Source organism: Pecten maximus, unplaced genomic scaffold (assembly GCF_902652985.1).
Source record: "Pecten maximus unplaced genomic scaffold, xPecMax1.1, whole genome shotgun sequence".
Lineage (NCBI taxonomy): Eukaryota > Metazoa > Mollusca > Bivalvia > Pectinida > Pectinidae > Pecten > Pecten maximus.
In genome coordinates this window covers 13,139-38,817 of record NW_022979154.1, presented here as the reverse complement: position 1 = coordinate 38,817, position 25,679 = coordinate 13,139, and the positions used below count along the sequence as shown (strand labels likewise).

General features: G+C 38.7%; 2 protein-coding genes across 2 annotated transcripts; both read right to left on the bottom strand.

Moving 5' to 3' along the window:
- Nucleotides 1-22,753: 22,753 nt before the first annotated feature.
- Nucleotides 22,754-24,148, bottom strand: LOC117318262. Its single transcript, XM_033873267.1, has 2 exons — nt 23,786-24,148; nt 22,754-22,765 (listed from the first exon to the last, which is right to left on the bottom strand). Exons 1-2 carry the CDS (start codon nt 24,146-24,148, stop codon nt 22,754-22,756), a joined length of 375 nt encoding a protein of 124 aa, XP_033729158.1.
- A 7-nt stretch (nt 24,149-24,155) lies between these two features.
- On the bottom strand, nt 24,156-25,379 carry LOC117318260. Its single transcript, XM_033873266.1, has one exon. It carries the CDS (start codon nt 25,377-25,379, stop codon nt 24,156-24,158), a length of 1,224 nt encoding a protein of 407 aa, XP_033729157.1.
- Between the last annotated feature and the right edge of the window lie 300 nt (nt 25,380-25,679).

The window sequence follows — 25,679 nt, the reverse complement described above, 5'->3', positions numbered from 1 at the left end:
ACTTCCGGCGGCGTAAACAATCTGGTCAACTCGGCCCGAGACACTACATTCCTCCCAACTTTATAATGAAAGTCCTTGATAGTCGGAGGCTTCGTAATGGTAATATAAAGATCTTCCGAGTCCTGATCAAATTCCTATATAAATTGACTCTGCACACTAAAAGCGTTGCGATGAAGTCACTCTGGGTACTACTGCTGTTTGGTTCCTCCAAAATGGAGGAATAAGTAGGGATAAAATCCATTTTGACAGTAAAACCCTAGGTTAAGGTTTGGATTGTCTCTAAAAAGACACACCACCCTGTAAAATACATGGGTGTAATCCTGACCTTGATGGCAATGATATGATAAAACACATCATCTGAGTTTACCAACTTTTCTATTCCACCAGTAGTACTTAGCTTCTCCTTGTCCAGGTTCTGATCCATCCAGTAGATATTTCCGGATAAACTGGAGGTCTGCATCTTTTCCTAATCTGGAGCTGGTTGTCTAGAAGCTCTATATCGAAACTTGATCCATCCGTGTGATCTGTCATGTCTACCACAATCAGGATGTGGATAGTCAAGGAAAACCGAGGAAGCCGTATTTACCTGATGACTCCCCGGAGTTTGACTTGCAGAAGGTGGTTGGCCAATACAAATGGCCCTGTCATCTTTAAGCCGACTGTCATGGCTACCGCAATCAGGGTGTGGATAACCAAGGAAAACCGGAGTAGCCCTGTTTACCTGATGACTAACCGGAGTTTGACTTGCAGAAGGGGGTTGGGTCGAACTGGCATCTTTAAGTCCACTGTCATGGCTACCACAATCAGGGTGAGGATAGCCAAGGAAAACCGGAGTAGCCCTATTTACCTGATGACTACCCGGAGTTGGACTCTCAGAAGATATACTGGCATGCATGTTCAGGGGGCACTCAAGGAAACTGGTAGGCTTATTTTCTTTACCGGCAGAGTTACACACGGAACCAGCCGTGGCACTTTCGTACGGGCGTTGATCGCTAGCAGGAAAACTGTCATGAGTGCCTTGACATGCAAGATAACTGTCATGTTCACCTGGAGGGTGAACAAGGTAACTCGAACCACTCAAGAATGAATTGACCCCTGGCATGAGTGTCGAGTTGATTGTCCATTTAGGAGGCTCTATAGGGCTAGAGTCCCCCAACCGGCCTTGCGGATCTAATGTGGCCACATTATTGGTACCTATAAGGTACCCCTTATCACCGCAAGTATTACTTCCCGTCAGGGTGGTTACGTCGTCTACTTATAGTGAGAATTCGCCCCACTGTCTGTTAGCACGCTTACAATAATTGCAGCCTTCACAGGGCAAGTTTTCAGGCTTGATTCCAGCTATGTACGATGGGCATAGAGTCAGTTCATCCGGGATTCTGGAAAGCGCGTCCGCATTTCCATGTTTGGTTCCGGGTCTGTGTTTCACAATCATATGGTATTGAGAAAGTTCTTCCATCCATCGTGCGAGCTGTCCCTGCGGCTCCTTAAATCGTAACAGCCATGTTAGACTTGTATGGTCCGTCCCGACGGTAAACTGTCTACCTAAAAGGTAGTATTTAAACTGTCATGTAAATCTCACAATACTAAGCAGTTCCTTCCGAGTGGTGTAGTATCCTTTGTTCGGTTGTAAGAGGGAAACTGCTTAAAGCAATGACTCTCTCAACCCTGTCTTGTACTTGATTAAACACCCCTCCAATTGCTACATCCGAGGCATCTCTATCTAAGATGAAAGGATCCTTTATACTTAGTATCGGGCAACGCTAAGATGGGAGGTTCTGTCAGCGCCGCCTTCAGGCTCTCGAAGGCCTGTTGCTGTTCCAATGAAATTTGTTCTTTCCTGTGAGATTATACAAGAGTTGAGCTTACTCGGCGAAATCCTTGATTAAGGTACGGTGATAATCTTTAGAGGACGCTGGTAAAGGGCAATTAGACCTTAGAACTTGACTTCCGGTTGGAAAAGTAGACACTTTTTTGGTAATGTCTGAATCTTTCCAACGTTTCTCTCAAATTATCGAGGTGTTCCCTGAAGGTGTGTCCTAATGCTAGGATGTCGTCCAAAAAGACTGTTTTCCAGGGGAGACCCCATAAGACGAGATTCATTGCACGAGAAAATGTGGCGGGAGCGTTAGTCAGACCAAAACCCATACGAACATGTTCAAATAATCCGTATTTTGTAAGAAACGCTGTTTTCTTTCGGTCCGTGTCCTTAACCTTGATCTGCCAATACGCGTTTTTGGCGTCCAGTTTTGAGAACCACGAACTTCCAGCTAGAGTGTCCAAACAATCCTCTACTAGTGGTAATGGAAAGGTGTCCTTAACAGTGACATCATTGAGCAACGCATGGAGCTGTCCTTTTATCTAACGAATACAGGTACCGACGCCCACTCCTCCTCCCCAGCGAATGATGCTGGCGTACGCCGCACTCGCTGCTTTACAGGCTTGGCGTCGCTGGTGTCTACTGCATGCTCAATTTTGTCCAAAAAAACTCCGAGATCAAATTCATTCTTAGCGAAAACGTCCGAATAATGACGGAGAAGTTCAACTAAGTCCTTATACTGTGGAGATGCTCGGGTACCTTCCCAGTATCAGTTGAGGTTTTGGTTTAGTCTGACTCGCCAACATCGCGATATGTTATTATATCATTTGCATGCCTCTGAATATGTCTGGCGCTTATATCGGAGCGAATAAAATCCGCTGTTTCGGGTTAAAATAACCCCGATCCTCAAAAGCGTTAGCTAGTATTTCCCCTTTCTTAATGGTTCTAAAACTGTCGCCTAAATTTACTAAACAAACGACGGCTTAGTCTTGGCATTACGAACTGTACGGGATACTAGAAGATCCAGGTTCCCATTAGACTTATTAGAAAACAATTGGGTTGAATTTGTTTTTATTAAAAAAAATAGTCATACAATAATCACAAAAATCCACCGTAAAAAATACTCCGTATTATAAAATAACACTGGAATATGTGGTTCAGAATAATGTTGTGCAATAAAAATGATACAAATTTAATCCTCGTATTATAAAATAACACACAGGAACGGTATCATGAATTTGTGAAACCACGTGACTGCTGGCTGAGGAACAAAAACAGAAAAATCAGGAAAACTGCGCGAAAATTGATCAACACAGGATTAAAAGAATATAATGCATTAATTTATCAATTGCTAGCCAATACCTCTGACACCATTAAAGTAACGTTGCTGTCTTACTACAAGCTAAGTTACCTCGCTATAGAGCACGTGGATGGTTCACTATGGAAGTCACTGTATATCACCACGGGTCGCTGGACAGGTCAGGATAAGGTGATGATATAGCAGTCGAATACATGTCCAATAGGATATTCTGGCTTAGTGTCCTAGCTAAAAGCCCGGAGCACTAAGGAAACTGGCACTACTTACGTAGCGAATACTGGCTCCGTTAAAAACAGAGGACGTCTAACACACGTCTTGTCCCGCGGCCGACCAGGTGTGAAGAGACGCTTACACGGTTCACGGGGTTGATCTTTACCTGACACGAGCCAGTTGACCATCACGCACTTCCGGCGGCGTAAACAATCTGGTCAACTCGGCCCGAGACACTACAGTTCCACCATCCTCAGAGTTATCTAGAAGATATATATTTGACAGTTACCTGTCTTTAACATGGTTTCCCAAAATAATGGGGCTTTGGGGATTATATCTGTCGACCAGTAAGAGTCTACATCAGATTTTCTTGTTAGACCCATTGCAACTATCAAGCTAATAAATAGCTTCATCTCATCGATAGTGACATTTTGCCAATTCTGTAACGGGCGTTTGTTTTCAGCCCTTCGTCTATCTTAGCTCTTGCATATTTATTTGTTTCGGTGACAAGTGTCAACCACATGTTATCTGCAAACAATAAGTTAAATAAATCTTATGGTTCAGGGTTTTCAGGGATATCTTTTATCCGACCAGATGTCCCTGTAAACGGGGCTGTAACTGGTATATGATCGTCCCTCTCCCACCCCATCTCGGTATCATCGAGAAGGTCACGATCCTTCTGAGATTGTACCATCTCATCCTGTCGATCCTAAACCAATCTACAATATGTAAAGTATCAAACCCATCAAAATCCTCCAAATCGCTGTCTGAATCTATAAACATGTTGATGATATCATCGAACTGATCTCCCCCACCTTCTGAAAAGTCCGCGATGTTTGACATCGATAGGTGCTTACTCACAGGCCCTGTTTTCACTTATTATCTTGAAGGTTTTGCTCAATTGCTGTCATAAGCGTGGTAAGGGTTAAACAGGAAAGACAGATAGCAAATATCTTAAATACAAACCATCTCACAAGGATGGAAACACGCTCAGAACTGCCACAAATAACTACGTAGCTTCGCAAATATTTAAGCATTAAACTGTCTTTTTATGGATTATATGGTCTATATAGATGCCAGAGCTTTGCAGACAATCTTCATAATGCGCGCTAGCTCTGGCATCTATATAGACCATATAATCCATAAAAAGACAGTTTAATGCTTATATTTATGTTTTCTATATTAGTTTCTTTTCGATTTCAACTTAAATTTTCATTATAATTTAAAATCTTACTTTTACCGACGTTTCCATTGTCAGAGGTCAACAAATTGAACAGCATATTGTGATTCACGTGCTGATTGGCAAAAAAAAAAAATAGTGCGTGGAAATAATTAAAAAAATACTGAAAACATCATCAAATATTTTAATAACAATATCAATAATATTGGTAGTCAGTATTTCAGAATATACGGATGAATTATTCAGTTTGTTAACGATTTCGGATTTTTTTTTTAAATTACCATCCGGAACAATTATGCGGATGGAAATTTCACCCGTCACCACGCGCACGTAACGGCTGACAGCATTGGCAGAGTTTAGCTATGAAAGTTGAATGTGCAGTGGGAGAAAGTGGAATTCGCCAAAAAACCAGGTGTAAACATGTTCTTTGATTGCATGGAAACAGCATTACAGTTTATAGTAGCTACAACAGCACCGGTGTCAGGGATACGACCAATGAGAGAAGTGACAGTGGCCGAGGGAGTTAGACGAGCTTCAGCGACAACGTTGCTTGTGACGGGTACCATGGCTGTTTCAAGTTTAGGATGCGTTAGACACGATAATGCACCACTTGATGCTTTCTTTTGTGAAGAAGTAACTGTTCTATTGTACGACCGGAGAGAAGCCTCGTTCTTATGATTTGACATAAACATGATGTGTCGGGTTTAAAAATTTTTGTCATTCAAACACTGGATGGCGGTGGCGCGCAAACAATGTGGTGTGTAATGATTTCCCACTGCCCCCGGAACAAATATCTGTCAACATGTGTTTATTAAATCTTGTTTTATTTCCATTTTCGTGATTGTTAACCGTTCTTACCTTTATTTTCGTTTTACATTTTAAGATTTGTTTTCTGGTCTCGTACTCTATCCGATAGCATGATGAGCAATGATAAGATGCCATTTGTTTACATTGGTTGCAAGTAGTTCCGGAGGATCCCATCCGTACATCCGGTCGCGTATGAATAACACCTGAATGCACGATTTGGGTGTCAGTTATGCATAGAATTGTGTCACGCTTTGGGTGTCAGTTATACTCTCATAGACTGCAAATTTGTTTAGTTTGTTTATATCATGGCTTTGCCATCCAAATGTAAATATATCTGTATAATGTTCTAACGCACCTGACGTGCCTTCCCTTTGATAAGTTATTCACAGCACCTTGAATTCATCCAGACAACATAACACTCATTCATACAATCTCCCATTACTTGCATAATCTGACATCCTTAGCCTGGCCAGGACATACTCAAATCCACATCTGCCACACTCCTCCTTTCGAAATGTTTTTTTTTAACATTGCCCTTGTGTGTCTATAGTATCTAGAATCACATAATGAATATATTAATTATAAAATTACACTACACAAAATTTGAAACTACGGCTCATTGTTTATAGCTATATATATTACAGCATGTGTCTCTTGCTCCGTGAATCGAGAAAAGTTTTATCGGGATTTGTACACCCTTAGGGTCCACCCTACGATTATTCACGATTCTTGATGCTGTATCATGTACGTAATGTATTTCGTCCATCGTTTTTCCGGATTTCTGCATTAGTCGGAAGATTGGTTGACATCTGGTTATGCTGAGTCTTCCATAATCCACAATGAGGACATCGGTACTTTGTGACCGTCCTGATATGGATTAAAGACCAATGACTAGGCATGGCTCCATAAGACACGTAATCTGGTTACCGCATGTGCTCGGCTACCCACTTGGGACAAAAATCCCCATTAAGCTTCAAAATTTCCTTATTTGGTGCCCCGAAATCGATTATGTCGACACCACTCATGCCTGCTAACAAACACATTCTACAAACCATGGACATCCAGCCTTACAGCTGTTGATCCTGTTGAGATGCTTGTTTTTTTTAAAATATCAACTTAAAGTAATTATGTGCAGTACTCGAACGTGAAATCATTATGTATATACACCCTGTTAATTGTAACAATTAAAAAAGAAAAATAATAAATATTCAATTTTTATTATGACAGCACTCCTCGCTTCATAAATATCCATCCTATATACACTATAGCTCAATAGGAAGCTGGCAAGGCCCAGTGGATCAGACTTAACAGTATGAGTTACTGTTTGGTTTGGTTTGGTTAATTTCATTTAATGTCCTATTAACAGCTAAGGTCATTTAAGGACGACCTCCGTTGCGTGCTTTAGGAGGCTGCGGTATGTTCGTGTTAAGTCTCCTTGTGATAGGCCGGAACTTTTATAGTGCTACCTCACAGAAGCATATTGCCAAAGACACCCAGCAGGACGGATATAAAACGGTACACAACAAAACATAACTAGAAGGTTAAAGCATTTTGCATGTAAAACAAATATTACTTTAAATCACTTGGGTACCTAATTCTTTTCGTATATCGTACTTGACAGTTTGGAACAGAAACGTCAGACATGTTCCTTTTTCTCCAGAAAATATTTGAGCGACAATTGACAAAAAAAAGAAATGAAGTTCATTTTGATTCTTTGCATATTTTGGTTATGTTTATTTCAAGATTTAATCAGTTCCGTCCTTACATTTTAATGTCAATTTTGATAGCAGTAAACGATGTAAAACTTAATATATCCTGTCCGAAAGGTGTTTTAAGCTACGACTGTGATAATGAAATAATTCTATATCCCTGCAGGTAGGGCGTAAGAATTCTACCTGCTGCCCCCATTGCATGATCGTAAGAGGCGACTAAACTTGGGATCTTATCTTTTCTCTTCTTTCCTAACAACTTTCTACTTCCTAATGTCTCCCTTGGCAATGCCTTACTTTGGGCATTTAGTTGAGCGTTCGCCGCTGTGAGGAAGGTTTTGGGTTCTGTCCCCAGGCCGAGACATACCAAAGTCTTTAAAAATGGTAGTTGCTGCTCCTGCTTAGCGCTCGGCAAAATTAGGAGTGGGACGACTGGTTCGCCCGTTGTCAGTATAATGTGACCGGGTGGGGTGTGCAGCTTGTTGTCTTCGACAGTATGCTTCAGTGAGATAGCACTATAAATCGGCAAAAAGTTCCGGCCTATCACAAGGAGACTTAACACGAACATACCACAGCCTCCCAAAACACATACACATTCACCACACAGATGCATGTCGCACGCACGGGAGGCCGTCTTTAAATGACCTTAGCTGTTAATAGGACGTTAAATAAAATAAACCAAACCAAACCAAACCCAATCTCTGCACCATTGTCCATCAACCGGATGGTGTGTATTGGCGTGTCAGTGCTGCCGACCTTCACTATCCTGATGCATTCATCCTGCACACAAGAAAAAGGCATGTATATGAACTGGACATAGAAAACACCATATGACGTTCCTTTTAACTAGCATAGGTATATAAGTTTTAATGCTTCAAAGTACTTGTTTTAAATGTTATGCAAATATACTACATAGAATGAAATATAGCAGACAGGATTGTTCCACATTGACTTGGCAAATGAATGCAATTTGTTGAACATCATGGGTTTTAATTCTAATGCATCCAATACATGTATAACTCTTTTGCAAAAGGAACTCTTAATTTGAACAATACACAATATCGTGATGATAACTGTAAAAATAATTTGTATTTTAGGGGATAAATACATGTTAAGGCAAAGGGTTATCTAACACATGGTCCTCTTATTAGTACAACATACATTGACGGGTTAGTAAAAACATATAGGGGGCGGGGATAATAACATTTAAAAATCCATATACAATATTGAATTACAATATATACATGTTTAACCCTTTGGAAGAATCGGTTACAATTGATGATAAAAAGTAACAGTATCTGGGAGATTTTTTCAGTAAATGTTTGACTATTTTTTTTAAATGTTGTAAAACAGTTGGTTTACTTGAATTTGCAAGGGAAACATTCCAGTCTTTTATAATAGATATAAAACATCAAACTTACATTTGTGTAAAAAAATGGTTGGAGTAAAATTATGATGAAGGTGGAATATGTTTGTAACTTTTGTGTTAGCTACATTTTAAACATTTGATAAATACAAGACTATGCACTCATAATTGTTTGAATAATAGCCGATTTATTCATGGATGGTTCTTACCTTGATGACCTGGCCAGACACAGTGACTAGCTGCCTTTTAGGCATGGTGCTCACTTCCCTGATGGACTTGGTCGGTGATGGAGGGCAGATAAGATGGATCCCTCTTTGCAGAATGTGTGATGGTACTTCCAGGGACTGGCTTCCCATCATTTTGGAGTTTTTTGTTAAAATTATCTTCCCTCCCTTGAAAAGAAAGTTTCTCAGAAGAAGAGATTTCTCTTCCTTCACTAAAGAGAACTTTGTTCTGTCGTTGAGGGAGGCCAGCACAGTCTCTGTCGCATCTCCAACACTGAAGTTTAGGATCTGGCATTCATTGCCATCAGATCCAGTGAAGGTGGCTGTATAGCCAACCTTCAGGACACTGACTCTAACCGAGATGTTAGGGTAGGGCGTCTGCTTGTCTGTACAATTGATCAGGTCTTTGAGAGTTTTGCTGGCCATCTGAAAGGGAGAAAGAGCAACTGAATAATGATTCATGGATGGTTTTTTGTCATAGGCCATCAACAAATGTAAACATTTCAACACCAGCAGAGAAAGTTGAACGTATCAACATCACTCGAGACCTAGCCTGCAGTAATTCCAAAAACTACATATGCACACTGGAATTAACTTATTATGCATATAAAAAACTTGGTATATCAATGACAATGTTTTGACTTTATAATGCAAATCTCTAGATTTTAATCAAGCAAGTGAAGTCCAGAGAATAAGATAATAATATTGTAAACATGAAAACAATAGAGAAATCAATGGAAAGTTGGAAACATTCTATATTTTTGTGTTAAGAAAATCAGTATACTAGCATGTCTATCAACCTGAAGCATTGTCAAATGGTGCTCATATTTACATGAAGATCTGGTTGGGTTTATTTTGTTTAACGTCCTATTAACAGCTAGGGTCATTTAAGGACGGCCTCCCGTGCGTGCGAGTGCGTATGTGTGTTTTGGGAGGCTTACATGAAGATGTTGGCGTGAAAGTACAGTATAAATACATATATCCAAATTGTAAATACATTTCAACAGGACCCATGAAACATCCCAAATACATCTTTTACATTGTGATGAGTAGCTGATGTCAGGTGCAATATACATATATATGTACATTATTACAATAATGTTATATCTTCATAGCACCGATCGGCAATGACGTAACATTTAACATACGGGTCTCAATTCAACATCCCACGAGGTGGCGCTGCAACACTTTCGGACAACACCGATCCGTCATGGCCAGTGATGCACTCACAGAGGGAGATGTCCCCGGGGCAAAATTTGTCCATTAATCGGTGAGTAGCATACGATGACACAACTCAAACGTTGGTTGAAATGTCGTGGGTTGAGTGTTGCGGGAAAACGACAGGATTTAATAGAAAGGTGGGCTAAACCTATTCCAAACAACATCATAACAACATTTTTAAACGAACATTAATGTTCGGTTATTGCCATCAAGAACTGGACTGAGAAATATGACCATATTTGGTAGCCACATTCACCAATACGCCATCTACTGTCTGTTTCAATGAAATATGGCTGCCCCCATTGCCTTACGCTTCAAATAATTTACTGGCAAAAACATCTTCGTTTTATGTAGTAGTTTTACCGAAAATGTTGAAATGTATTCAGTAGATGTTTTCAAGATGCATACGATTTGAAAAATACATAACGCTAGCGAAATGTGAAGACTAAATGAACCTGAACTTTGCGAATAACTCCAGGTCAAACCAATATATTTATGTAAACAAATATTGCGCAGGCGCATTCGTCTCCGGATGTTTAAAAAGTTTTCCTCTTCCGTGTTCATTCCAAAACGGCTGACATTATAGCATAGGTCTGCAAATATGTCCGCGATTTACTTAAATGTGTAATATATATATTCTAGAATGTTACATCATTATCAACTAGATGAGTATTTCTATAATTTAGAGAAAAAAATATATCAATAACGGCATACGAGACGATGCATTGTATCATACTATAGGTACGAGACGATACATTGTATCATACTATAGGTTACTGTACATGTTTGCGAGAAAGGTAGATACTAGGTGGCATTTGTGGTCAGGGTGACTGGTCATAGCGTTAACATTGTCATCGATTTCCATATTCCATTTTCCTTTGACGAAAACGACCAATAAGTCAAATGCAAATGATAATATCTTGTTGCCATGTGCACGGGATTGGTTGTTGTAAGCGATACTTGGAACGTATTTACTGTTGTAAGGGAGGTAACTGCAAGATTACGGAAATCAAACGTTAAACCAATTTGATTGGTCGATTCTTCCATGACTTTGGCAATGGGTTTACAATCGAAGTGACAGATAACTACGGCAATATTCAGATGATATCAACAATAACATTTTTAGATACGTGTGGTCGGCAGTTGTCATGTTTAAAATGAACAATTATATAGCTTGTTTTTATTTCGGCAAAGTCGAGAATATTTACTGAAACGGACCACAGGTGAAGCAGACTTGGAAATACCGAAACGAAGAAAAATGGGGCTTAATTATAATATAAATTGGCACTATTTTCAGAGAATTGACCCACATATGTTTTTCAATGCCTAATTGTATCATTTGAAAATTATTAGAGGTTTACGAATTTGAAATTAATTTTTCATTTGCGAATCGCGGCCCGATTGTCGTTAGAGTTGAATTACCGAAATGGTCGATAGTGGACCCAAATCGATATTTTGACGAGAGAATGGACCCAATATAGGATCTATTAATCTTTGGTGTGTGTATAGAGACCATATGCATTTTTTTCCTTTACCTGGAAGTATTTTGAACGAATTTGCAAAATACCGAATTCACGATCAAATTTTCGATTGTGACGAACTACTGAGACGGTGTTAAGTTCATGTTAAGTCAATCTGATTGAAATCAGCTGTTACATATGTACACATGGCTACGTTTACTATGCAATACGCCCACGTATTTTTTTTTCAAAGACGGAAAACGGAAATCCGGATTATCTAAAAACAAATGCAAAAAGACTTGTGATATTCACTTAATTTGATATTCAGCCATTAATTGTTATTTGTAGTTTTATAACTTCTGAAATAGTGTGATCGATTCTCTATATAATATTGCTGTGGAACTTGTGTTATTTTTCAAACAAATTCATTTTGATAATTTGTTAATTTAGAACGTTCATCAAGACATGATCAAGACTTGAAAGTCTCGCTACACCATACTTCAAACACAGTAATCAATGAATTGATAAATTGAAAATTGAAGTCAAGCAAATGAGTAAATATTTACCTAAATAATTTTTCAATATACAACACATGTTCAGATGACTATTTGTGCCATGCTGTTACAAGATTTCAGTTACAATTCTAAAAGTCAAGCAAATGAGTTAATATTTACCTAAATAATTTTTCAATATACAACATATGTTCAGATGACTATTTGTGCCATGCTGTTACAAGATTTCAGTTATAATTCTAAAATTGAATTAGTATGTAAATATATGTTATACTGTCAATATCCACAAAGCGAGTGTAGTCTACTGTACTCAGTCATGCCGGTAGATAGCGGTACATATACATACTGCTTACTTGTGTGTACTATAAATCAATAACAAAAATGGTTCATATATTTCTATATATGACTTCACAAATTATGCGGTGTCTGAAGATCTGAATGAAGTGAATAAACGATGTATTAAATTATTTTATGAAATATTCAAGTCATAGATCATTCTTTTTTAAAGATACTGATTTCAGGTCCATTTTGGTAATTCAACTATAACGGCAATTAAAATACTTCTCGGTTTTTTTAGGACGGAAAACGGAAATCCGGATTATCTAAAAACAAATGCAAAAATACTTGTGATATTCACTTAATTTGATATTTAGCCGTTAATTGTTATTTGTAGTTTTATGACTTTTGATATATTGTGATTGATTCTCTATATATAATATTGCTGTGGAACTTGTGTTATTTTTCAAACAAATTCATTTTAATAATTTGTTAATTTAAAATTTTCATCAAGTCATGATCAAGACTTGAAATTCTCACTACACCATACTTCAAACACGGAGTAATCAATGAATTGATAAACTGAAAATACAACAAATGTTCAGATGACTATTTGTGCCATGCTGTTACAAGATTTCAGTTACAATTCTAAAATTGAATTAGTAAATGTATGTAAATATATGTTATCCTGTCAATATCCACAAAGCGAGTGTAGTCTACTGTACTCAAAGTCATGCCAGTAGATAGCGGTACATATACTTAGTGCTTACATCTAGTGCTTACTTGTGTGAACTATAAATCAATAACAAAATGGTTAATATATTTCTATATATGACTTCACAAATTATGTGGTGTCTGAAGATCTGAATGAAGTGAATAAACGATGTATTACATTATTTTTATGAAATATTCAAGTCATAGATCATTCTCTCAAAAATATTGATTTCAAGTCCATTTTGGTAATTTTACTATGACGGCAATCAGGCCTAGAATGGCGAATAAACCACTAATATTTTACATATGATTAATTTTGTGCAATTGTGTGGTTCAGTATGATTGGATGATCAACATTGGAAAAGGACAATAAATAGGGAATGTGTCGTCCCATCGAATGGACTGTAATCTTTGTGATCAGGTTTGAAGTTGAAAATGAATCTTGAAGTTTTCTTTTCCTGTTTGCTGAATTATTCGATGAAGATAGTCTTTATCTGGTTGTTATTCTTTATCACATTGTTTACAATACTGTAATTATACCAGAAGTTTATCTTCTCATATACAGATTTATTAACATCAAATGATTCCTGAACAAAAGGAGTCAGTTTTTTTTTTGTTTTGAGTGTACCATAAATGCTTGAGTACAGTTTCAATAGGATACATTCTTAATTCGGGCCTTGATTAGCAGCTCTGGTTTTGGGTTTCAGTAATTCTTTATGTGTGTTTCATCTTATTAAGTTAACAAATATATTTACTTTGTTTTTCCCATTTATTTTTATTATTTTATTTTTCTTACACAATTTACAAATTTGAATTTGAATTTGAATTTGCCAGTTTGCCTCAGCGGAAGTTGCCGCCGGATGTATACATCTGTGTTGTTGCTATGGGCCTTGCTACGCATGCTGAGTAAACAAACTTCCTACCTTATCAACATTTTGGCGGCAGTATCCAGAAACTCACACCTACACATAGTTTATCCAATTAATAGTGTAAATAACACACAAGAAATGCACTATCTATATAATCCAAATATGTTTCTGACTCTAACTAGACCACATTTAATATGTTCAAGAGGCTTTTACATCCATACCCAAGCAAGGGCGTGGCAGTATAATTCACACAGTTTCCTTTGTGCTGTGTTGTTATTCCCAGAGATGACCCATGTATGGGACATTATCTGGATTAGGAAACCAAAATCGCACTAGTTTTATAACACAGTTTGGTAGTATTTCCCGCCGATGATACAGCAATTTTTTAGGTCGGAGAGCACTTAATTTCCTTTCAATATACCTCTGGTCATTAAATACATTTCTGTGATACAGAAATGTCCAAAATCTTCTATACAATTCCTTCCTTTTGATATTATTTCCTTTGTCCCATTTTTTGACTTGATGTTTCCCACCACATCTGTCTGTTTTTCTCACTGGTAATACATGGTCGACACAAACAATGTATACACTCTGATTCATCCTTATCTTGGTCAATTATAAACGGCTCTGCTGGAGTTATATAGTGTTCCATATCTTCTCCAATTTCAATGTCTACTAAATCCTCATTCCTTTCCTGGTCAGTTTGTGTTGATGCATCAGATTTTTCGGATTCCTGGTATTCAGATGATGCCATAATTTTGTTATCTATATGACTGCTATGTTGAACGTCTGGAGGGAAAGTGATGGTCACTCTGTAGGGAGTGGGTGAATCAGAAGGTAATTAAAGGGGGTGGGGATTTCCTGTTTCATATTTCAGAGGATGCTGAAGGGTGTATCTATTAATACTTTCCAACTGTATAAACATTTAATTATGCTTTGATATCTAGCAGTTTATCAATATACAATATAAATTATACAATTATTTCTGGTTGGTAACATATTTAGGTGTTTTTTTTTTAATTAAACAATGCAAATGTCAATTATAGAGAAATATATGCATATCGTTCCTCATTGGTGCCCCTTGCCCTGGAGCAATTGTATACCGGTATGTCGACCATGACACAATATAGACCAGAATCATTCTTGACTGCAAGAGAGCATCAGCTTACACATATTAGATATTACATATACTTTACGGAAGTTCAGTAAAAGACATGGAAGGGAAAAGAATACGACCTGCTAGTTTTAAATTGGAAATACCTGGAGATGAAACCAAGAAAACAAATATCCAACAGAAACTGCGTGAAATAAGAAACTTGATATCAAAGAAGACAGGACACCCAGTGAACAATGGCGATATAATTAATGAAGTATTTGACTATTTTCTGGAAGGACATAACAATATTGAAAGTCCGTCAGAGGTTCCAAACTTCAACACCTATATACAGGCAGAGGCACTAAATGCAGACCAAAATATTTTCCTAACAGCACAGATGTCTTTAGAAAAATTGTGTGATATAACACACAACCATTCTAGAATATGTCAAGGAAATCTTACTGTGAAGAAAAGTACAATGAAGGGACATGTAGCTGTAATAAGATTCAAGTGCAGCAAAGACAAACATCACTCCATTCTCTGGTCTTCATCGCCATACCTACCCAACAATAGATACCTTGTGAATTACAGAGTGTATCATGGAATGGTCTGTAGTGGAATGCTTCCCACTCACTACACTAAATTTTCCAATGGAGCTGGAATTGGATGTATATCAAAAGAGAAACGACAAGAGTATTACGATATTCATTCTATTGCCATCAGGGAAGAATATGAAGACAGTATTGAGACTGCAGTTTAGAGTAAGTCGCTAGTTATGAAGAACTGGATGGCATCGATATAATGACAGATGCTAGACATGGCTGGAGAAAGAATGCCAAGGATACCAGTGTAGTAGTCATTTGTTGGTTTGGTATGGTTTATTTTGTTTAACGTCCTATTAACAGCTAAGGTCATTTAAGGACGACCTCCCGTGCGTGCGACATGCATGCGTGTGGTGAGTGCGTATGTGTGTTTTGGGAGGCTGCGGTATGTTCGTGTTAAGTCTCCTTGTGATAGGCCGGAACTTTTGCCGATTTATAGTGCTACCTCACTGAAGCATACTACCGAAGACACCCAGCAGCACACCCCACCCGGTCACATTATACTGACAATGGGCGAACCAGTCGTCCCACTCCTAATATGCTGAGCGCTAAGCAAGGAGCAGCAACTACCATTTTTAAAGACTCTGGTATGTCTCGGCTAGGGGACAGGGCCCAAAGCCTTCCTCACAGGGGCGAACGCTCAACTTTAGGCCAAAAGGGAGACATTAGGAAGAAGAAAGTTGTTAAGAAAGAAGAGAAAAGATAAGATCCCAAATTTAGTCGCCTCTTACGATCATGCAATGGGGGCAGCAGGTACAATTCTTACGCCCTACCTGCAGTAGTCATTGGACAAAATCCCCATAAGGTTCTCAGCTATATTCATGTAACAAAGGCAGACGACCCAGTTTCCCAGCGACATGAAACAAGAGCTGTTGGAGAACAGCATAGCTCGTCTCGCAAATGTTTGTCAATAAATAATTACAAGAGATCCCAGAGGGATCTTGGCGCCCACCATTGAATGATCTTCATAGGTTCCATGTCAGATTGATCTTTTCTCTACTTTTCCCTTCATTTTACTAATCTGTGCAAATTGAGACATCCCTCCAGTACTTTTCAAACAAGGGAATCCGAGCTATTTAAGAAATTTGAGATTTAACGATAATGGCTCTTTGTTTGCCAGGTTGTTTCAGGACAGACTGGTCCAAAAATGCAATACAAGGGACCAAGGGGAACCTCCTTATGAAATTTGAGAAAGACCCATTCAGTACTTTGAGAAATAGAGATAACAAATTTCAATGGTCAAAATCTAAGATGGCGGTCAGTCGGCCATATTGCTTTCCAATTGATCTCAAAATGCAATAAGCATAACGAGGCACCAAGGGGAACCTCCATATGAAATTTGAGAAAGATCCCTTCCGTACTTTCTCAGAAATAGTGATAACAAACTTCAATTATCAAAATCCAAGATGGCTGCCTGTCAGCCATGTTGATTTCTGATTGGTCTCAAAACGCAATATGCATAACTAGGCACCAAGGGAAACTTACATATGAAATTTGAGAAAGATCCCTTAAATACTTTCTCAGAAATAGCGATAACTTCAATTATCAAAATCCAAGATGGCTCCCTGTCGGCCATGTTGTTTTCCAATTGGTCTCAAAATGCAATATGCATAACTAGGCACCAAGGGGAACCTACATATGAAATTTGAGAAAGATCCCTTCAGTACTTTCTCACAAATAGTGATAACAAACTTCAATTGTCAAAATCCAAGATGGCTGCCTGTCGGCCATGTTGTTTTCCGATTGATCTCAAAATGCAATATGCATAACTAGGCACCAAGGGGAGCCTACATATGAAATTTGAGAAAGATCCCTTCAGTACTTTCTCAGAAATAGCGATAACAAACTTCAATTGTCAAAATCCAAGATGGCTGCCTGTCGGCCATGTTGTTTTCTGATTGGTCTCAAAATGCAATATGCATAACTAAGCACCAAGGGAAACCCACATATGAAATTTGAGAAAGATCCCTTAAATACTTTCTCAGAAATAGCGATAACAAACTTCAATTATCAAAATCCAAGATGGCTGTCTGTCGGCCATGTTGTTTTCCGATTGGTCTCAAAATGCAATATGCATAACTAGGCACCAAGGGGAACCTACATATGAAATTTGAGAAAGATCCCTTCAGTACTTTCTCAGAAATAGCGATAACAAACTTCAATTGTCAAAATCCAAGATGGCTGCCTGTCGGCCATGTTGTTTTCTGATTGGTCTCAAAATGCAATATGCATAACTAGGCACCAAGGGGAACCCACATATGAAATTTGAGAAAGATCCCTTAAAGACTTTCTCAGAAATAGCGATAACAAACTTCAATTATCAAAATCCAAGATGGCTGCCTGTCGGCCATGTTGTTTTCCGATTGGTCTCAAAATGCAATATGCATAACTAGGCACCAAGGGGAGCCTACATATGAAATTTGAGAAAGATCCCTTCAGTACTTTCTCAGAAATAGCGATAACAAACTTCAATTGTCAAAATCCAAGATGGCTGCCTGTCGGCCATGTTGTTTTCTGATTGGTCTCAAAATGCAATATGCATAACTAGGCACCAAACGGAACCCACATATGAAATTTGAGAAAGATCCCTTAAAGACTTTCTCAGAAATAGCGATAACAAACTTCAATTATCAAAATCCAAGATGGCTGCCTGATGATGGTGGGCTAAATATATATTAATTGGAATGGTTTCGCAAATTGCATTAATAATATTTATATTGTTTACTTGACCAGATATATATATATAAATTATTTATTGACAAACATTTGGGAGACAAGCTATGCTGTTGTAGATTAAATGAATATATTAAATACAAATGTAATTGCTTTTGGACATATTTCTTCAATCTTTCCATAAAATATTATCCTCATGAGAGTTGTCTCCCTTGAAAAATGTGGACTGGTATAAATTGTCTAATGTGAGCATTTTCACATTGTTTTATTTTCAGTTTCACTCCAAGAAAGGATAGTGTAACTCCATAGGGACTCTTTTACCAAATATCAGCACCCTAGTACAATCATAAAGTGATGTGTTAAATAGCTTTCAACATTTGAACAATTTTTTTTTTTAAATCTGTTTTTTCCCCAAAAACAATCTTTCTCCGGCAAGGAATAGTTTAGCCCCCACAGGGAACCTAATACCATATATTACTATGCTTTCAACACTCAAAACATAATCTTAACACAAAGTCCAAGGATTTAAAAACAAAAAACAAAAAAACAGATTTAAAAAGAAAAAAATCATATTTTTTAGCCCACCATCATCAGATGGTGGGCTGTTCAAATCGCCCTGCGTCCGTGGTCCGTGGTCCCTCCGTCCCTCCGTCCGTAAACAATTCTTGTCATCGCTATTTCTCAGAAAGTACTGAAGGGATCTTTCTCAAATTTCATATGTAGGTTCCCCTTGGTGCCTAGTTATGCAAATTGCGTTTTGAGACCAATCGGAAAACAAAATGGCCGACAGGCTGCCATCTTGGATTTTGACAATTGAAGTTTGTTATCGCTATTTCTGAGAAAGTACTGAAGGGATCTTTCTCAAATTTCATATGAAGGTTCCCCTTGGTACTTAGTTATGCATATTGCGTTTTGAGACCAATCGGATAACAACATGGCCGACAGGAAGCCATCTTGGATTTTGACAATTGAAGTTTGTTATCGCTATTTCTGAGAAAGTACTGAAGGGATCTTTCTCAAATTTAATATGAAGGTTCCCCTTGGTGCCTAGTTATGCATATTGCGTTTTGAGACCAATCGGATAACAACATGGCCGACAGGCAGCCATCTTGGATTTTGACAATTGAAGTTTGTTATCGCTATTTCTGAGAAAGTACTGAAGGGATCTTTCTCAAATTTCATATGTAGGTTCCCCTTGGTGCCTAGTTATGCATATTGCGATTTGAGACCAATCGGAAAACAACATGGCCGACAGGCAGCCATCTTGGATTTTGACAATTGAAGTTTGTTACCACTATTTCTGAGAAAGTACTGAAGGGATCTTTCTCAAATTTCATATGAAGGCTCCCCTTGGTGCTTAGTTATGCATATTGCGTTTTGAGACCAATCGGATAACAACATGGCCGACACGCAGCCATCTTGGATTTTGACAATTGAAGTTTGTTATCGCTATTTCTGAGAAAGTATCGAAGGGATCTTTCTCAAATTTCATATGAAGGTTCCCCTTGGTGCCTAGTTATGCATATTGCGTTTTGAGACCAATTGGATAACAACATGGCCGACAGGCAGCCATCTTGGATTTTGACAATTGAAGTTTGTTATCGCTATTTCTGAGAAAGTACTGAAGGGATCTTTCTCAAATTTCATATGAAGGTTCCCCTTGGTACTTAGTTATGCATATTGCGTTTTGAGACCAATCGGATAACAACATGGCCGACAGGCAGCCATCTTGGATTTTGACAACTGAAGTTTGTTACCACTATTTCTGAGAAAGTACTGAAGGGATCTTTCTCAAATTTCATATGAAGGTTCCCCTTGGTGCCTAGTTATGCATATTGCGTTTTGAGACCAATCGGAAAACAACATGGCCGACAGACCGCCATCTTGGATTTTAACAATTGAAGTTTGTTATCTATTTCTCAAAGTACTGAATGGATCTTTCTCAAATTTCATAAGTAGGTTCCCCTTGGTCCCTTGTATTGCATTTTTGGACCAGTCTGTCCTGAAAACAACCTGGCAAACAAAGAGCCATTATCGTTAAATCTCAAATTTCTAATATAGCTAGGATTCCCTTGTTTGAAAAGTTCTGGAGGGATGTCTCAATTTGCACAGATTAGTAAAATGAAGGGAAAAGTAGAGAAAAGATCAATCTGACATGGAACCTATGAAGATCATTCAATGTTGGGCGCCAAGATCCCTCTGGGATCTCTTGTTTTTTTATGTTTTACTCCAGGAAGGGGTTGTCTTACTCCATAGGGACTCTATTGCCAAATATCAGCACCCTAGTACAATTATAAAGTGATGTATTAAAACCTCTTAACACTTGCACCAAAAACTTAACGCAGAAATATTCTAAGTCCAAACATTTGAAATTTCTGGTTTTTTCCCAAAAACATATTTTAGTTTAACTCCGGCAGGGAATAGTTTAACCCAAGAGGGGGTCAATTACCAATTATCAGCACCCTAGTACAATTATAAAGTGATGTATTAATACTTTTCAACACTTGCACCAAAATCTTAACGCAAAAATATTTCAAGTCCAAAACTTTTCCTAAATCTGTTTTTTTTCCAAATAATCTTTTAGTTTAACTCCGGCAGGGGATAGTTTGACCCCCACAGGGACCATATTACCATAAATTACTATGCCTCACAACACTTGTACCAGGACAAAGTTGAACTACTCTTAACACATGCTTTCTGGTGCATGAAAACCAGCAATGGTAATCCCGGTCTCCTTAAACGGAACCTACTGAACATTATAAAGGAAACCATGATGCAGGAAAGATAAGAATTATGAGCCATCGAGACAAATTCTTTCAGACAAAGCTGCCACACGACTTCTCTTCCAAGTAATCACAAATTCAGTACTTTACAAATCACCCCAGGATTATGTTCTCGCACGTGATACTTTTTATGTTGAAAGTTTCAATAATGTTATGAACATTTTTCATGACAAGCGCATTTCATTTGGTGACAAACAGTACAAAACATGCTCTGAACTTGCAGTTTGTCATTGGAATACTAATGTAGATCGAGAACATACATCAATTAATCGGAAAAATATTCCAAATGTTTGGAGGTCAGCAAGGGGGAAAAAAGTATATACTGCATTAAGGTACACTTACAGATCAAACATTTGGAAAAGAATGATGAGAATAGTGGTTGAAATGTGAGGAATAAAAGTTCCCTTTTTGTAGGAAACTGCATGTTGGATTTTATAAACAAGGAACTAAGTAGTTTTTATTTCATTTAGGATTAATATAAAGTTGTCTTGGGGTTCTACTACCACGTGTATTTATTTACAATATATTCTGCTGCTAGGGAGTTACTGATAATGGATGCTAGGCTCCGCCTCTCACTGATACGAATCCGGGCGGATAATAAACTGGGTCAGCCTTGGCCTTTAAAGCAAATGTGTTAGCTTCTTATTCTCAAATCTCCTACAACAGTACAATTACAGTATCGGAAACGTCTGGAACCGTCAAGGAGGGAACGTGCACATGCTCTGCGTCTGGTATGGGTAGAAGTGCCCACGTAGCAGCTGTTCTTTTTGCACTAGAAGACTGTTTTGGAATTCGGAACCGATTTGCCCACCTGTACTGACAAACTTGTTCAGTGGAACAAAGGTCGTCGTAAAAGTAAAACTCCATCAGCAGTATTCTGCAGGAAGACGGCAGTCTTGTTGACCTTCCATGTTGTGACTGTTTGTCCGAACAATATGGCCGCGCGTATTGCATTGCGATATTCATCTATTAATAGCGCGGAACGGCAGTTATCGATCGGTGCTATTGACTGGTTGTTATCCAGGTTGAGATAAGTATGGAGCGAAACGTCGGACAAATTTTAATACATTAATCTATGCTACACAATCGCCAACAAATTCACCAAAATTTAACTAGAGGCGTGTCACTAGACTTGTTCTGGCTTATAATAACAGAGCAAAGCACCTTGTACTGTAGTCACTCTTTATTACTAAGGTTCCAGAAATGCGTTGAGTACATAGTCCTATAAACTGTATACAGTATACTGAATAGTAAACCCTGCAATTGAAACAAAGTTACAAATACTATGAGTTATTTGTTACATAAAACAATGTATCCAAGATACAGGTTGTACGGTTTGCTAAAATTGACTAATTACAATGAGTAATCTGAATCATTTAGCACTAATTAAACATTGATGTAATATCCTAGTAATCAACTCAATGTATGAGGCTTGTTTAAGAAAACATAACAAAACTTCAACTACCTTAATACAACATCTGTCTCATATACACAGACAAAACTTACTCCTGCCCTAAACTTGCACTCAAAGTGCAGTATGATGCAATCTCTAATAGTAAGAGCATATTTTCTAGAAAAGCTCAGAATTTATAACTAAAATCATTATCTCTTAATTACAACAGCCAAGTATATATATGGCAACTTGAAAATATAATAAAAGTGAAAATATATGCATAGTTAAATTCCTATGTGTGTATTGACATATGTAAAACAATAAGGCCTATATATAATGCCATAATAAAAGTAATAAACTCTTATATGATACAAACAATGAATTGTCACTTGGACTATAGCGTTTATACATTTTGGATGGTAATGACAGGTATTGAAAATCAACATGGCAGACGACACTATTCGCTGTCAAATCGACACAGGGTCTAATTTGTTTATAGCATCCAAAACATTGAATATGCATCATGTAGACAGCTTCAACATAATCATGAAACATTCTTATTACATATAATACTAGAAATATGTTCACTTACAACGTGTGGGGCCACAAAATAGCTAGGTTTAAGGAATTGATCTCGCCATGCTGCAACCATGCCGCTCTTGGGCGGAAACAACAGAAAACAAGGGCAAGTAACTCTGAACTCACCGCTTACTGAGCAAAGGGAGAGAACTCCTGGTTCCATCACACTCCCCGTCTGATATGAATAATATCACTCTCTATTTCCATACTAAAACTAACCATTATACAACAATATCAAGATCTCAGGTAATCCTACTTTGGATTCATTAACAGTCCTGAACTAATCATACCATATAATTTAAGTACATAATGTCATATAAATTCAAGATCGACTATGATCATTGTTCACACAGATAAAGTTACTCATCTTGTTTTGGACACAGCAAAATGATTTTGGAGATCGGACGAATAAATGTTAATGTCTTTCCATCGCGTACAACACGAACCTCCACTTTTCGAACCAGAGTATCCTCACTTGGGAATGTACGGGTGATCACACCAATAGGCCAGTCGTTCCTGGTTTCAGACTCATCCTTTAGAACCACAACGTCTCCCTTTTGAAGATTTTTCTCCCCCTGGGTCCATTTTCGTTTCGCTTGAATGGTAGGAAGAAATAAAATTCCTTGCGCCACCTACCCAAGAACTGTTCTGCTAGATACTGTACATGTTTCCACTGAGAACGGAAAGTGTCCTTGACATTTAAGTATGCGAAGGATTCCGGATTGTTCCCCATTTTCTGAGTGAGAAGCACTGATGGTGAGAGTATGTAAGGTGACTCCGGGTCCGTGGAAACTGGTACAAGTGGTCTTGCATTTACTATAGCCATAACCTCGGCCATAAAGGTAGATAAGACCTCATGGGTTAAGGTCTTGCATCCAATCAAGAGGGCTTCTAAAATCCTACGAACCACACCGATCATGCGCTCCCAGGTGCCTCCAAAATGGGACGCGTGAGGGGGGGTTAAACTTCCATACTGAGGACGATTCGTCCAGAAACTCCTGTAAGGCTTTGTCATCAACATTTATAGCTAGGAAGTTCAGATCCTTTACTGCTTCCACAAAGTTTGTTCCACAGTCTGATCTAAATTCCCGAACTTTGCCCCTAACAGCGTAAAACCTCCTTGTTGCATTGATAAAGCATGAGGAGGACATCTCCTCTGTAAGCTCGATATGTATAGCTCGTGTAGTCATACAGGTGTAGAGGACTGCCCATCGTTTACTTGATGCTGAACCTCCCCGTGTCCTTCGTGTCGTAATGTTCCATGGTCCGAAAACATCCACAACGACACATGTAAATGGAGGTGTGGGGGTCAATCGGTCTGCAGCCAGATCCGCCATTTTCTGACTACATACCTTTCCACGCAAACGTCGACATATGACACATCGATGAATAACCAACGACACAAGTCTTTTTCCCTCCAGTGATCCAGTACCCTGCAGCCCTGATAGCACCTTCTGTGAACTGTCTGCATTGATGATGGACTGACTGGTGAAAATGTAGCACGAGAAGTGTAGCAATATGGCTAGAACCAGGAATAAGAATAGGACGTTTCTCATCGTTAGGTAAGTTCGACCGTTGTAATCTCCCTCCAACTCGCAGCAAACCATTTCCATCTAAGAATGGTGACAGACGAAGAACATGACTGTCCCTCGGAATCGAATGTCCGGTAGCCAGGCATCTTATCTCCCTTGGATAATACTTCTGTTGTTCCTGCTTCAGAACAAAATGTTCCTGATTTGTTTCACTAGGAGTAGCAATGGTACAGTCGTTAGTTTTGACCTTGCTGTCCGGGGTAATCCTCGACCTTATCCTGTGTATCGAACGGCACAAGAATGAAAGACTACGTAGTATGCTGTTCCACGTCGAGAATTTGTCAAAACGATCCACACCGAGAACGCTTTCTGATGTGATTAATGTTTTCGTAACCTGTACATCAGGTTCAGGTCTAACCTCGGTATCGCTCTCTGGAGTAACACGTGGGAATGTCTCTTCAGGGACTGACCTATCATGCTCTGACAATGTTGATTTCAATGATGCAGGACCCAATATCCAAGAACTTGTCATCAACTGTGATGGACGAACATAACGTGTACCTTGATCAGCTGGATTTTCCTCGGTCGACACATATCTCCACTGTTCCGGCGTACTGAAATCCAGAATCCGTGATACTCTATTTGCCACATACACGAAGAAGCGATGCGTACGGTTATTCAGGTATCCTAGTACCACCTTACTATCTGTGTGAAAGGAAACACATTCTCGAGGTAAAGGTAATTCCTCCGTGAGAGTTTCTGCTATCTCCACTGCCATGACAGCAGCGCACAATTCTAAGCGTGGTATAGTGTGACCGTGACGAGGAGCAACCTTTGACTTTCCCATCACAAAATCATAGCGAGGTTGATGAATGGCATTATCCGATCTGAGATAAGCCACAGCTGAAATTGCCTTCTCGGAAGCATCTGAATAGATGTGAAGCTCTGTCGAAGTATCGATATGTGTAGTGTAGGATACCTGCGGGGTATTTGGAATGTGCCCAGCTCCTGAATAGAAGTGTCCCACTGTTCCCATACTTCTTTAAATTCTTCTGGTAGTGGTTGATCCCAGTCGACCGTCCCGGCTACCATGTTTCGAAGAAGGATTTTACCTTGTACTGTCACTGGAGAAAGAAACCCGAGGGGGTCGTACAAACTGTTTATAGTAGATAGAACTCCACGACGTGTGTACGGTTTGGACTCGGTAGGTATATTGAATGTAAAGACGTCAGTCTCCAGTATCCAGCAAAGACCAAGGCTACGTTGAGTAGGAAGGGAATCAATGCCGATTTCAATCTTTCTTCGGTCATGTCTTTTTCGGAATCGTTATAGGCGT